Below are 12,237 nucleotides of genomic sequence, written 5' to 3' on the forward strand. Positions count from 1 at the left end.
AATTAAAAAACATAAAGAAAGAGATTTTTGAAATTTGAATTTATATAAAAGGGCTTTTTTAAACACATTTTATTTTATAAATATTATCATTTTAATATATAAAAAAAATATGGAAAAACAAAATTTATTATAATCAAATATATTTATAAAACAAAGTTAACTATAAAATAATAGTAATGATATTAAAACTATATCAAATACAAACATTTTTATATAAAAGCTCGAAGCATTATAAAATCCATTTTTAAACATCCCTATAAAAAAAGAAGAAGAATAAGATTAATCATTTGAATATGATTAATAAAAAACTTAATTAACATAATATCTTACAAATATAAAATAAGTAAAAGAAACTTAAAATATACCAATAGATAAAAAACTTGAGTTAAAAACCTAAAACAATATATTACTTTAATCAATAAAAATGTATTAACAATATTTAAATTAGCTAGATTACGAAGAATTAAAATTAAATGATTATAATAAAACATTATTTAACTAAATAAATGAAAATGTATAAAAAATAAACAGTATAGACTAATAAACAAAAGAAATAAAAAACAAATTCGAAAAAGAAACCGAAGAAATAATAACCAAATAAAATCTATAATTAGAAAACAAAACAGTATTAATTCAAAAGCAAAAAAATATTATTTAAATTCTTAATCAAAATAGATAAATTGTTTTGCAAAAATAATAAAGCAATTAATAATAAGAAAATAATTTAAATTAATTAAAATCTTCCTATGAATAGGGTTTCAAGTTAAAAAATAAAATTTATGATTAAAATATATTAACTAAATAAAAAATCTAAGAAAACTAAATAACTCCTTAATTAGAATAGTATTTATTTTAAATTACTTAGTAAAAATAAAACTTAAATGAAAAGCTTTAAACTTTAAAAGGCAATATTAGAGTTTATTGTAGAATAAGGCCTTTAAATGAACAAGAAATTTAAAAAATAGAATCTAATAAATAAAATAATTAAGAATACAAATATGATTAAGAAAATTAAAACGAATAAATTATATAAACTTAAAATTCACATAATTTGAAATTATTAGTTCCTTAAAGTCATATAAAATCTCAAAACAATATAAAAAGTTATTCTTTTTAATTTGAAAATATCTTTGACGAATTCTCTTCTTAATCTGAAATTTTTTCTAATTTATAAGAGTTAATATAATCAGTATTGGATGGGTAAGAGAACAAACAAAACATTTACCTATATATTAATTTATATGTATATATAAAAAAAAGGTAAAATGTATGTATTTTTGCATACGGACCAACAGGCACAGGAAAAACATATACGATGTAAGGTGAAGAAGAATATTAAAAATGGGGGATAATCCCCCGTTCGATTGAATATATATATTAAGAAATGGAAAAGATGAAAGCATATGATTGGAATTATGTAATAAAAATAAGTTTGAGTGAAATATATAACGAAATATTATAAGATTTATTACATAAAGATGGAAAAAAAGAAGAAGTAAAAGAGATAAAAATAGAAAATGGCCCTTAATAAATAATGTAACTTTTAAAAATTGGATATGAAAAAAGAAAGACTTCCGAAACTCATTGTAATGATTATAGTTCACGATCTCATTGCATTTTTCAAATGAAAATTGACGGTTATAATTCTAGAAAAGGAGCTATTAATGGAGACTAACCAATTATTAAAGGCGCTCTTAACTTAATTGATTTAGCTGGATCAGAAAGATTATCTTTATCAAAAGCAGAAGGAGAAAGGTTAAAGGAAACTCAAAATATAAATAAAAGTTTAACCGCTTTAGGAATGTTATTACAAGTTTATCTAATAAGAAAGCTTTATACCATATAGAAACTCTAATTAACTTATTATTTATAAATTATCTTGGAGGAATTCTAAAACTCTTATGATGGTGAATATTTCACCTTGCTATTAAGTTTTCATTAAAATTTACGTACTTTAAAGTTCGCTGAAAAAGTTAAATTTTGCAAAAATAATAATTAAAGGTATTAGGATAATAATAGTAGCTCACCTTATAGTAGGTTTAATAGTTTTTATATTGCTTAAAGAGATAATAATTTTTTAGGTAAAAAATAAGAACCGCCTTTTAAAAATTCACTTGCTCCTACTTCTTTAAGAAATACAGCTTTTGGTTTTTCTGCTAATAAAAAATGATTTTTTTTTATTATTATTTGTATATATTCTTTTGTGAGTTAATATTATTTTTTTTATTTAAATAAATATATTTGGATATTATTTATATAAATGTTTAAAAATATTTTTTAAAAAATTGTTAATAATTAATTTTTATTGTTTTAAATTAAATATTTATTTTTTATTAAATGTTTTATTTATTTAAAAATAAAAAATCTATTTTCTTATTCATACAAAAAATGTATACCAAATTATACTCTAAAAAAGGAAAAAGAAATTCTTCAAACAAAAGGCAAAATAGAACCAAAAAATATATGTTTAGCAACAGGAAATTTAAATAAAACTTCAGCTTAATACATTTTAATCATTCCCTTATTTAAATAATAAATATATAAATATTAGTGTGATTAAATATATATATATATATATATATATATATATATATATATATATATATATATATATATATATATATACTATAAATTTTATAAATATATATATAAAAAATACCTAAGCAACTTTATTCCAATTTGCAGCTCCTGAAATATCATTAAGAATAGGCGAATGCTCATGAAAATGTCCTTTTTTTTATTTTTTGATGAAATCTATGCAATGCAAATACATATATTCATTTTAATAATGATCTAATAATTATTAATTATGAATATCTGAAGGTGAAGGGACTATATCACTATTAATTAGCTCACTAGCTCCTAAAAGAAAAGGAATAAAATGATAATCATCTAATCCCCAAACTCCATGAGAACCAGCAGGTTCTAGCATATAACTAACTTATATTTATCTCATTACATCAATATATCTTTTAATACAAAAAAAAGGAAATTGATTAAAATCGAATGATTATTTAATAAAAAAAAATAAAAAAATACTTACTTATAAAATACAAATCTACAAACTTCTTCTAGATCATTATTATCATAAAATCCAAGTTTTTTTAAAGCCAAAAGGAAAAATAAGAAAGCCATTTCATGTCCTGTTCCATAATCTAATCTTACATTAGAACCATAAGAATCAAATAAATAAACTCTTAATTCTATTATAGCTCCTTATAAATTTTCAGGAAGAAGAGTTTTTAAAAATGAGTCTGTTTGCTTTTTTTAAATAAAATAAAATTTAAATATATAAATAATATTATTTATTCTTTTTATGTTTTTTTTTTTTTACTAAACACATTTATTAATGCCAATCTTTAAAAGCTTTATTTCCAAAACGCATTGGTTATTATATTGGAGGAGTTTATTTCAATAAAATTTCTAAATTTACTAAATATTCAATTATTTTGTTAAATTTTCCAGTATTATTGGTTTAAGATATTTTCTTTGATTTTATAGACTATTGCATATCGCATATAAATTGCATATATTCGGCAAATGTTTTAGTTTTTTTAAATATTTCTACATCTTGTTCTAATCTAAGCTGTTTTGAAGGCACTTCATATTTATTTTCTTACTAATTATAAGGCAAATATTATTATTATTATAGTTATTATTATTCAGACATTTTTTTTCTTATTGATTTAATATTTATATTATTAATAATTTTGTTTATAATTAGAATTTTAAATCTTTATTTTTTTATATTATATACAGTGTAAATTATTTATATTTTCTTCTATTATTATTTTAATCTTAGGATTTTTATTATAATAAAGCAAAATATAAAATTATAATTTGAATATATATATATTAATATAAAATGGATAATAAATAAATGAAAAATTAAAATTTAATTTCTATATATTCTTATATTTTTTATATATTTCATAAAATTTATTATATTTTTTGATCATTAAGTTTGTAAATTTTCTTCATTTTCAGCATTTATCACAATAGAATTTGTTTTGCTCGGAGATTCATTGTTTATTGAAAATATACTTTTAGTAATGAATTATTAAAATAACATTTAAGCTTCTAATAAAAATAAATAAATAAATTTTATATTATAAATATTTGAATTATTTAATTTACTTGGTAAAAATGAATTTTATATTAAATTTTAAATTTGATTTGTGAAAAATAATATTGTTTCTTCTATTATTGATTCAAGCTTTTTTTTTATTATTATTTTTTTAATATAATAAAATATACATTTTTTTATATATAATAAAATATACATTTTTTGCTGCTGAATTTATAGAATCTTGATGTTTTTAATAAATATTTAAAGCAGTAGCATCGAAAATTACCGAGGAGCCTTAGTAATCAGGGAATGTCAAATATATATATAAAATTATGTTCAATATAAAAAAGAATATTCTAATTTTTTTGTATGTTTTAAATATATATTTCACATTTTTTTAATTTTTTCTTTACTAATTAATAACTAAAGGGAAAAACCATTCGAAAATAGTCCATATACTATTAATACACCAAAATTTAAGAATATTTATTATTTGAGTCTATTCTCTTTTCTTCAAAAATTTAAATGAATAATAGCATGGTATTATTATTTTAAATAAACTTCTATAAATAATTTTATATAATATAAAATTAAAAGTTAAATCAACAAAAATTGTATTTTTTTTTATGATTTTTTAACATTATTATATCTATCATTTTATTTATTTTCTGTATTCCTTTAATATTATTTTTTTTTTATATAAATTTTTATAAAGATTAATTAATAAAAAATAAAATAAAAAGGCAATATAAAAACGATAAAAAAAAGCAAATCTAAAATTGTATTTTAATGAAATAAAATAATATAAAAAATTAGTAATAAATTTTTTAAAATAATACTTAATAATTTAATAAATTTACATTATTTTATAATATAAATTATTAATATAAAAATAAATATTTTTTTAACATTTTCTCTTTTTATAATTATATTTTTCTTATAAAATTTACTAATTATTCTTTTTTTTAAATTATTTTTATTTTTCATTCTAAATCAATTGCATTTTCATCTTATTCTTAATTACTTTCATCATCGCTAGACTTTTATTTCTTTGTTTGAATTCCATCAACTTCAACTATTAATAATAATTAAAATTTAAATATTTTATTTAAGTATAAATAAATAAAATGAACCATTTTCATTTAAAATATTTGTAAATAATTTATCAGCTATATCTTTTACATTTTAAAGTATATTTATAACATCTTAAATAGAATTTGCTTGTTAATTTAGTACTTCTTCTCTTTTATTTTTATAATTATAATCTGCGACTACTTACATTTATCTTTAATTACTAATTTTTAATATAAAAAAGATATTAAAATATAATAATTATCAATAATAATAATTAATTAAAAAATTTTTATAAAAATTATATTATAACTTTATTATAAAAAAAAAAAATTATTTAAAAAATAAGTTATTATTAATAAAATTTAAATATATTATTTAAAAATTATATAACTAACATTTTAATTTAAACAAAAGATGTTAAATAATATTTTATTTTAAAAAAAATTCATTTATTTTATTAAATTTAAAAATTGTTTATATTTTACAAATAGCTATATATTCAATATTGAAGGACTCTTTTTATACTTTAAGAAAATCTTAAAATATATATAAATATTTTTAATTTTTTTTATTTGTAAAAATTATATGATGATGGATTAAAATGAAAAATTTTAAAAAGTCTATTTATTTTATATAAATATTTTTAATCAATTAATATTCTATCAAAAAAAATTATTTTATATTTTCTGATTTCAAAAAATTTAAAATGAGAGGAACTATTATTTTGTAAAATTAAAGCACAATGTAAATAAATAAATAAAAACATAAAAAACCTTATGAAAATTAATTATATTATTTCTTTAATAAAATTATAAAAAACAATATATATATAAAATAAAATATAAAATGCTTTTATTTTTAATTTTTTTATTAGAAATTGAGGAAAAAAATAATAATTAATAATAATAATAAATAACAAAATAACAAAAATGTAAAAAAAAAAAATCAAACTTTATTAACTAATTTGTGAAAGTTATTTGAATCTTAATTTAGCTTAATAATTTTAGATTTAGGATTAGTAACGTCACTATTGATTTTAAACAAAAAATTATTGGTTTAAAAAGATTATTCTTATATTTATTTTTTTAACTAAAATTATTAATCTTAGTAATCATTCAAATAAACAAACAATTATAAGCTGTCTTAAAATAAATTTTTATTTATAGGATATTTATATTTTTTTTTATTAAGATTTAAATCTTATTTAACTTTTTATGTTTCTTAAGAAAAATTCTAAGAATTAGCAAAAAAGCTATTATCAAAATCATGAGAACTATTAGTATCAATGTTAGTACTTTTTTCAATAAATAATTAATAATCTTATAGTAAATTTTCATTCTTTATATTTTTATCTTTTATTTTATTATCCATTTTCACTTTTTTATTTTTAATATTTTAATTATTTTAGGTATAATTCTTAGACTTTTTAATTAATTACTTCATTTTTTTTTAATTTTAAAAAAAAAATTTTATTAATTTTTTATTTTTTCTTTATTATTATTATTATTTTTTATATTTTGTTATTTAACTATTTATTATTATACTTTTCTTTTATGTATCTTAATTTTTTTATTTAATTATTTTCTTATATTGCTTAATTATATACTTATCTATTTTAGCTTTTTTTAATGTATATTTATATATATTATAAAATACTCGTATCATAATAATAGTGCAATTATTTTTTGTTTTTTTGTTTTTTGAGAAAATTTAAATAAATGCAAAATTATGATTTTAAAAAAATTTAAATTAATAAAAATTATTTCGATCATTAATTAATTAATTAATTATATAATAATTACATAATTATTTTTTAATATTTCTAATTATAATTACTATTTTAGATTATAATTTAATCTTATGATTATGCTTATTAAATTTATTATTTGTGTTATCTTTTTTTTTTATATAATTATTTATGTTTTTCTAAAATAATAATATTTAGTTTAATAAACATTTTTAAAATAATATTTTTGAACGCATAATTATTATTCTTAAAATATTAACAAAAATTATTGTAAAATTTCGATAACCAACAAAAAAAGTTACCTTTATATCATATATATTATTAATTAATTTTATATTTATTTTTTACATTTTTTTTAATTTATAATCAACATTAATTATTTTTTATTTTTTGATTTTTGTAGTAATGAATATAATTTTAAAAATTAAAAAAGACTAAAAATCATTTTTTCAAAATTACTTTATTATTGAAATTAAAATTCATAATATTTTACTTAATGTTTAAGATATAAGTATATAAAATTTTTTCATTCTATTAAAAAAAAAAAAAAATAATAAAAATACATATATTTAAAAAAAAAGTATACTTTATATTAAGTCAAAAAACATTATAAAATACGAATAAAATAATAATATATAAAATTCATCATGATGAAAAAAAAAAATAATTATATTACATATTTTTTTATGAAAAAATATTTGTTTTATTCAATAGTATTTTTATAATATTTAATAAATAAACAATAAAATTTATAATAATATTATATAAAAATATGGTATATATATATATATATATATATATATATATATATATATATAAAATAAAGATAATTTTTATATTTACATATTAGGATATTTTTTATATTCATTATTTCTTACTTCAATTTTCATTAAATCTTGATTATTATAAATAATTTCTGAGAAAATAAATAAAAATTATTAAATAAAATCTTGAGTATTATTAATATAAAACATAATTTTCTATATAGTCAAATAGTTATTTAAATAAGACAAAAGAAATTATTTAAATTGTATCATTATTATGAAAATATGCTTTAAATATATGTATAAAATATTTAAAATTGGCCTTTTAAAATTATATTTAATATAAAAAAACGAAAAATATATAAGTATTTTTAATAAATTTAAGATAATTAATTAAAAAAAAAATTAATCTTTATAAATAATAATAAAAAAAACATATATAAATTAAAAAGATAATAAATAAATTAATGTATATTAAATTAAATAATAATTAAAAAAAAGGTATAAGAAAAAAGAAAATTATAATAATATATATATTTAGATATAAAAATTAATATAAAATAATAAAAAAGTAATAAAAAAAAATATATATAAATATATAGTAAAAAATATATATAATATATATATATATATATATTTATATATATATTTGTAATTTATTTCTTTTAAATGTTTTATTTTACACAAATATTATTTATATATTTATTAAATAAATATAAAATAAAACTTATAAATTTTTAATTTTTTTTTTATATTAAGATTTATTTAGATATTTAAATTAAGAAAATAATATATAAATTATTAAAAAAATGAATAATTAAAGTATAGAATTAGTAGGGAATACTCCAAAAGAAACATTATATATAAATAATTTAAATTAAAAATCAACACCAGAAGGTTAAATAAAATATTTAATTAAAAATTATATATCACATTTTATAATTTTATAAAAAAATATAAAATAATTACTAATAATTTAAAAATTATAAAATAAAAAGACATAAGATATGGACTTTTTTTTTTATTTTAATAGTTTGGGGAAATACTAGAAATAGTAATAAAGAAAAAAAATACATTAAGAGGATAAGCATGGATTGTTTTCAAAGATATTACAGCAGCAACGAATGCAAAAAAAATGTTACATGGATTTTTATTTTATGGAAAAGATTTGGTTTTATATATAATAATATTAATAAATATGAATTAATATTTATTTTATATATTTTTTAATAGAAAATAAATTTTTCAAAATCAAGAAGTGAAATTTTAGATAAATTAGAAGGAAAATGGGTTCCAAAAAAGAAATTAAAAAGAAACAGTATATTAGATTAAAAAATAGAAAATTAAGCATAAAAACATGAAAATTAATAATAATAATAATAATAATAGTAATAATAATTATAATAATAAATTTAATAAGCTGTAACTGAATTAAATGAACCTAATAATGTTTTAATGGTAGAATATTTACCATCTTTTATTTCGTCTGAAATTTTAATGAGTCTTTTTAGTTAATATCCTGGATTTAAGTAATAAAATTTATATAAACATATAAAAAAACATATTTTTTTGTTACAAAAAAAAAAAAAAAAATTATTTTTATTTTATAAATTTTAAATAATAAACCAAAATTAAAGGGAAGTAAGGCTTATTTCTGCAAGAAGAGTAGGATTTATAGAATTTGAAAACGAAGATTAAGCTACTGTAGCCTTACATGGTTTGTAAAATTTTCATATTACTTAAGATTCATATTTAAAAATTAATTATGCCAAATTTTGAAAAGGATTTAGAATTTGATGTTTATTTATACATATAGTATTTAATTTCTAATGTATATTTTTTTATAATATATTTTTATCATTTTTAAATGATTAAAAAAAGTTAATAATTATTAAATAAATTAAACTTTTATATTAATATAAAATTTTAATAAAATAAAATTATTTTAGATTATTTACATTTTTGTTATTTTAAAATAGAGTTTTCATATTTTTTCCTAAATATTACATAATTTAGCTTCGATATCTTATCTAATTTTTCTTTCGTATTGAATTATTTGATCTTTTTCATATAATTTAGCCTGTAATCTAATAAAATAAATTTTAAAAATTAATATTTTATTTTTTTACTAATTTAATTCTTAACTATAAATATTAGATATTTAATTTATAGCTTATGAAATCCTTTATTATATACATTCATCTATTTTTTTATAAATTTATTTGTTAAATTTAGCCTATTATTCTTCCAATTATTATGTCTTTTATTAATATTAAGCTTTTTACTAATTTAATAAATTATTTTATTATAATAATGAATCGATTTTTTAATTTTGATACATAATAACATTTAACTAATTTTAATTATCAATTATTTATTGTTTTCTGTTTTCTTCTAATATCCTTTTCTCTTTTATAACTTTATTTAATACATTTTATATTTCTTATATTTATTTTTAATAAGTTTTTTCTAAGTAATAATTTTATTAATTATTTGATGTTTAGAGTTAATTAATATGATTTTATGTTTATATTTAATTTCCTATTTACTTTATATTTTTTTATTAATTTTGATCTTCGAATATATCATCATTATTATTTTAAAAAGTTAAAAGATTTCCAGAATTGTTACTTATTTAATTTTTTATACATATTTTACTTTTATTATTCAATATAATAGTATTATTATTATTAATGAACTAATTATTTATACTTAAAGGAATTTTATAAGAATCGGTTTGGGCTATTTATTATAAATTATTTTCATTTTATTAAGATTAATTATGTGATTAATTACGCGAACTTAACATACTATATGATCTTGCAGATTTTGATTAAATAGGTGATGGTGTTGGTTTTATCATTTATTACAAAGTAATATATATATTATTTTAATTTTATAATAAATTATTGTTGTTAAAAATAAATTTAAATTAATATAAAAAATTAAAATAGTAATTATATATTATATATAAATAAAAAATAAATAAAATATAATTTAATATAAATAGTAAACATATATTCTTAACAAAAATATATAAATTATTAATTATAAATATAATAAGATTTTTTCTTTTTTTTTTGCAAATATATATAAAACTGTATAAAAAATTTTATAAATAATATAATTTAATATAATTTATAATTAATATTATATATATTTTTATTTTATTTAATAAAAATAATTATCAATTATATGTATTTATATATCAAGTTATTTTTATTTTTACTCATTTTTTTTTTGGATTTTTTATAGCATTTACACCTTCCAAGAAAGCTTCATCTTAAATTTTTATTTTTTCTTCAAATATAATATTTAATCTTTCCACTTCTTTTTTTATAACTTTATCAATTCTCGCTTGTCTTTCTCTTTCTTTCTTTAATCTCATCCATTCTTCTCTTTTTTTAGCAGGAACCATATGTATACTATCTCCTTTCATAATTCTTATTTGTAAAAAAAAAAACAAAAAAAAACGTAAATACATAAAAATAAATATAAATTACTCTTCTAATTATTCAGGGGTTAATCCAGTTTCTTTATCAACTAAATATTATTATAATAAAGGAATTTCAGTTCTAGCAACGGGTTAAGCTTCAGCCAAAGTATCTGTATAAGGAAATCTAGATTTAAAAATATCAAAAGTCCTTACTTCAAAATTAATACTAGGAGTATTAGCAAAAAAATATAAATCATAATGCCTATAAAAAGTATATAAAAAGAAATTTGAAATTTCTTTAATATCATCTAAATCGAAAATTTAAATAGAATCAGGAGGTTTGAATAAAGAATGTCTTACAAGAAGTTCTTTTAGAAGATTAAAAGATTAATCACTATTGTAAAAATTTTAAAATGATTTGCAATACAAGTGATTTGATATTTCTAATATACAACTTGTCTTTTAAAAATTTAATTAAAGAGAACTTATAAATATATATATTTATTCCATATAATCTAAATATAATACAAGTAAATCTTTATTTAATTCTTAACCTATTTTAATTATGCCTTAAAATAATTGGTTTAATATTTAACGGAGTTATTCAGGATTTTCTTGTATTTTTTTATGTGCTTCTTCTAAATATATTCTTTAACCGAAAAAATGTTTGGATATTTTCCAATCTTAAGGAATATCTAATTTTTAATAATCGTTTTTCATTTTTTTATTATTAAACTATTTATATTTTGTCCTTTTATTTTTTAAATTATTATTTTTATAAGTTAGTATTACAATAATATTTTTTATTTTTATTTAAAAAAAATATTATTATTACTATAGTTTCATTTATTAAAAATAAAATGGATATAAAAATTATTTAAAATAATTAATCTCATTACATTATGTGATTTTAATATTAAAATATATGAATTATTTTTGAAAATAAAAAATAAAAATTAAACTATATAAAAAAAAAATTAAATTTAAATAAATTATAATACATATTAAATTTTTTTATTTAATTTATAAATATTATATGAATTTAATTAAAATATTAATAAAAATATATTAATAATGTATATTATATTGTTTGAAAATTAGAGTTATAGATAACTTTATTTTCTTAGGTTATAATAAATTTTTATCT

At 14.8% G+C, this 12,237-nt stretch overlaps 4 protein-coding genes across 4 annotated transcripts, besides 19 other annotated features; 2 read left to right on the top strand and 2 right to left on the bottom strand. All coding sequences in view use genetic code 6, as the record gives it.

The window, feature by feature from the left end:
- Positions 1-232: 232 nt before the first annotated feature.
- On the top strand, positions 233-2,170 carry IMG5_183530 (kinesin motor domain protein; the record flags this gene model as incomplete). The annotated part of the gene is made up of 2 exons (XM_004027392.1): positions 233-1,200; positions 1,261-2,170. Coding segments are annotated over 2 exons (1,878 nt in total), but the record flags the coding sequence as incomplete, so codon positions are not given.
- Positions 2,171-2,301: 131 nt separating this feature from the next.
- Positions 2,302-2,355: a microsatellite.
- Positions 2,356-2,430: 75 nt separating this feature from the next.
- On the bottom strand, positions 2,431-3,680 carry IMG5_183540 (phosphotyrosyl phosphatase activator, putative; the record flags this gene model as incomplete). The annotated part of the gene is made up of 4 exons (XM_004027393.1): positions 3,335-3,680; positions 3,044-3,261; positions 2,660-2,969; positions 2,431-2,520 (listed from the first exon to the last, which is right to left on the bottom strand). Exons 1-4 carry the CDS (start codon positions 3,668-3,670, stop codon positions 2,431-2,433), a joined length of 954 nt encoding a protein of 317 aa, XP_004027442.1. The 5' UTR covers positions 3,671-3,680.
- Positions 2,527-2,647: a microsatellite.
- Positions 2,561-2,651: a microsatellite.
- A 552-nt stretch (positions 3,681-4,232) lies between the features above and the next one.
- Positions 4,233-4,290: a microsatellite.
- Positions 4,291-5,020: 730 nt separating this feature from the next.
- Positions 5,021-5,053: a microsatellite.
- Positions 5,054-5,472: 419 nt separating this feature from the next.
- Positions 5,473-5,525: a microsatellite.
- A 420-nt stretch (positions 5,526-5,945) lies between these two features.
- Positions 5,946-5,987: a microsatellite.
- Positions 5,988-7,666: 1,679 nt separating this feature from the next.
- Positions 7,667-7,708: a microsatellite.
- A 361-nt stretch (positions 7,709-8,069) lies between these two features.
- Positions 8,070-8,154: a microsatellite.
- Positions 8,076-8,118: a microsatellite.
- Positions 8,155-8,197: 43 nt separating the features above from the next.
- Positions 8,198-8,241: a microsatellite.
- Positions 8,200-8,241: a microsatellite.
- Positions 8,234-8,280: a microsatellite.
- Positions 8,239-8,303: a microsatellite.
- A 376-nt stretch (positions 8,304-8,679) lies between these two features.
- Positions 8,680-10,351, top strand: IMG5_183550 (spliceosomal protein, putative; the record flags this gene model as incomplete). Its single annotated transcript, XM_004027394.1, has 5 exons — positions 8,680-8,825; positions 8,888-9,183; positions 9,292-9,375; positions 10,118-10,127; positions 10,334-10,351. Coding segments are annotated over 5 exons (552 nt in total), but the record flags the coding sequence as incomplete, so codon positions are not given.
- Positions 8,984-9,028: a microsatellite.
- Positions 9,020-9,064: a microsatellite.
- Positions 9,020-9,073: a microsatellite.
- Positions 9,549-9,596: a microsatellite.
- Positions 10,352-10,762: 411 nt separating the features above from the next.
- Positions 10,763-10,813: a microsatellite.
- A 70-nt stretch (positions 10,814-10,883) lies between these two features.
- IMG5_183560 (hypothetical protein) lies at positions 10,884-11,612 on the bottom strand (the record flags this gene model as incomplete). The annotated part of the gene is made up of 2 exons (XM_004027395.1): positions 11,158-11,612; positions 10,884-11,097 (listed from the first exon to the last, which is right to left on the bottom strand). The coding sequence occupies exons 1-2, from the start codon at positions 11,598-11,600 to the stop codon at positions 10,884-10,886; spliced, it is 657 nt and encodes a 218-aa protein (XP_004027444.1). The 5' UTR covers positions 11,601-11,612.
- Positions 11,613-12,237: the final 625 nt, after the last annotated feature.

Source organism: Ichthyophthirius multifiliis, assembly GCF_000220395.1.
Source record: "Ichthyophthirius multifiliis unplaced genomic scaffold scaff_1120509251332, whole genome shotgun sequence".
NCBI lineage: Eukaryota > Ciliophora > Oligohymenophorea > Hymenostomatida > Ichthyophthirius > Ichthyophthirius multifiliis.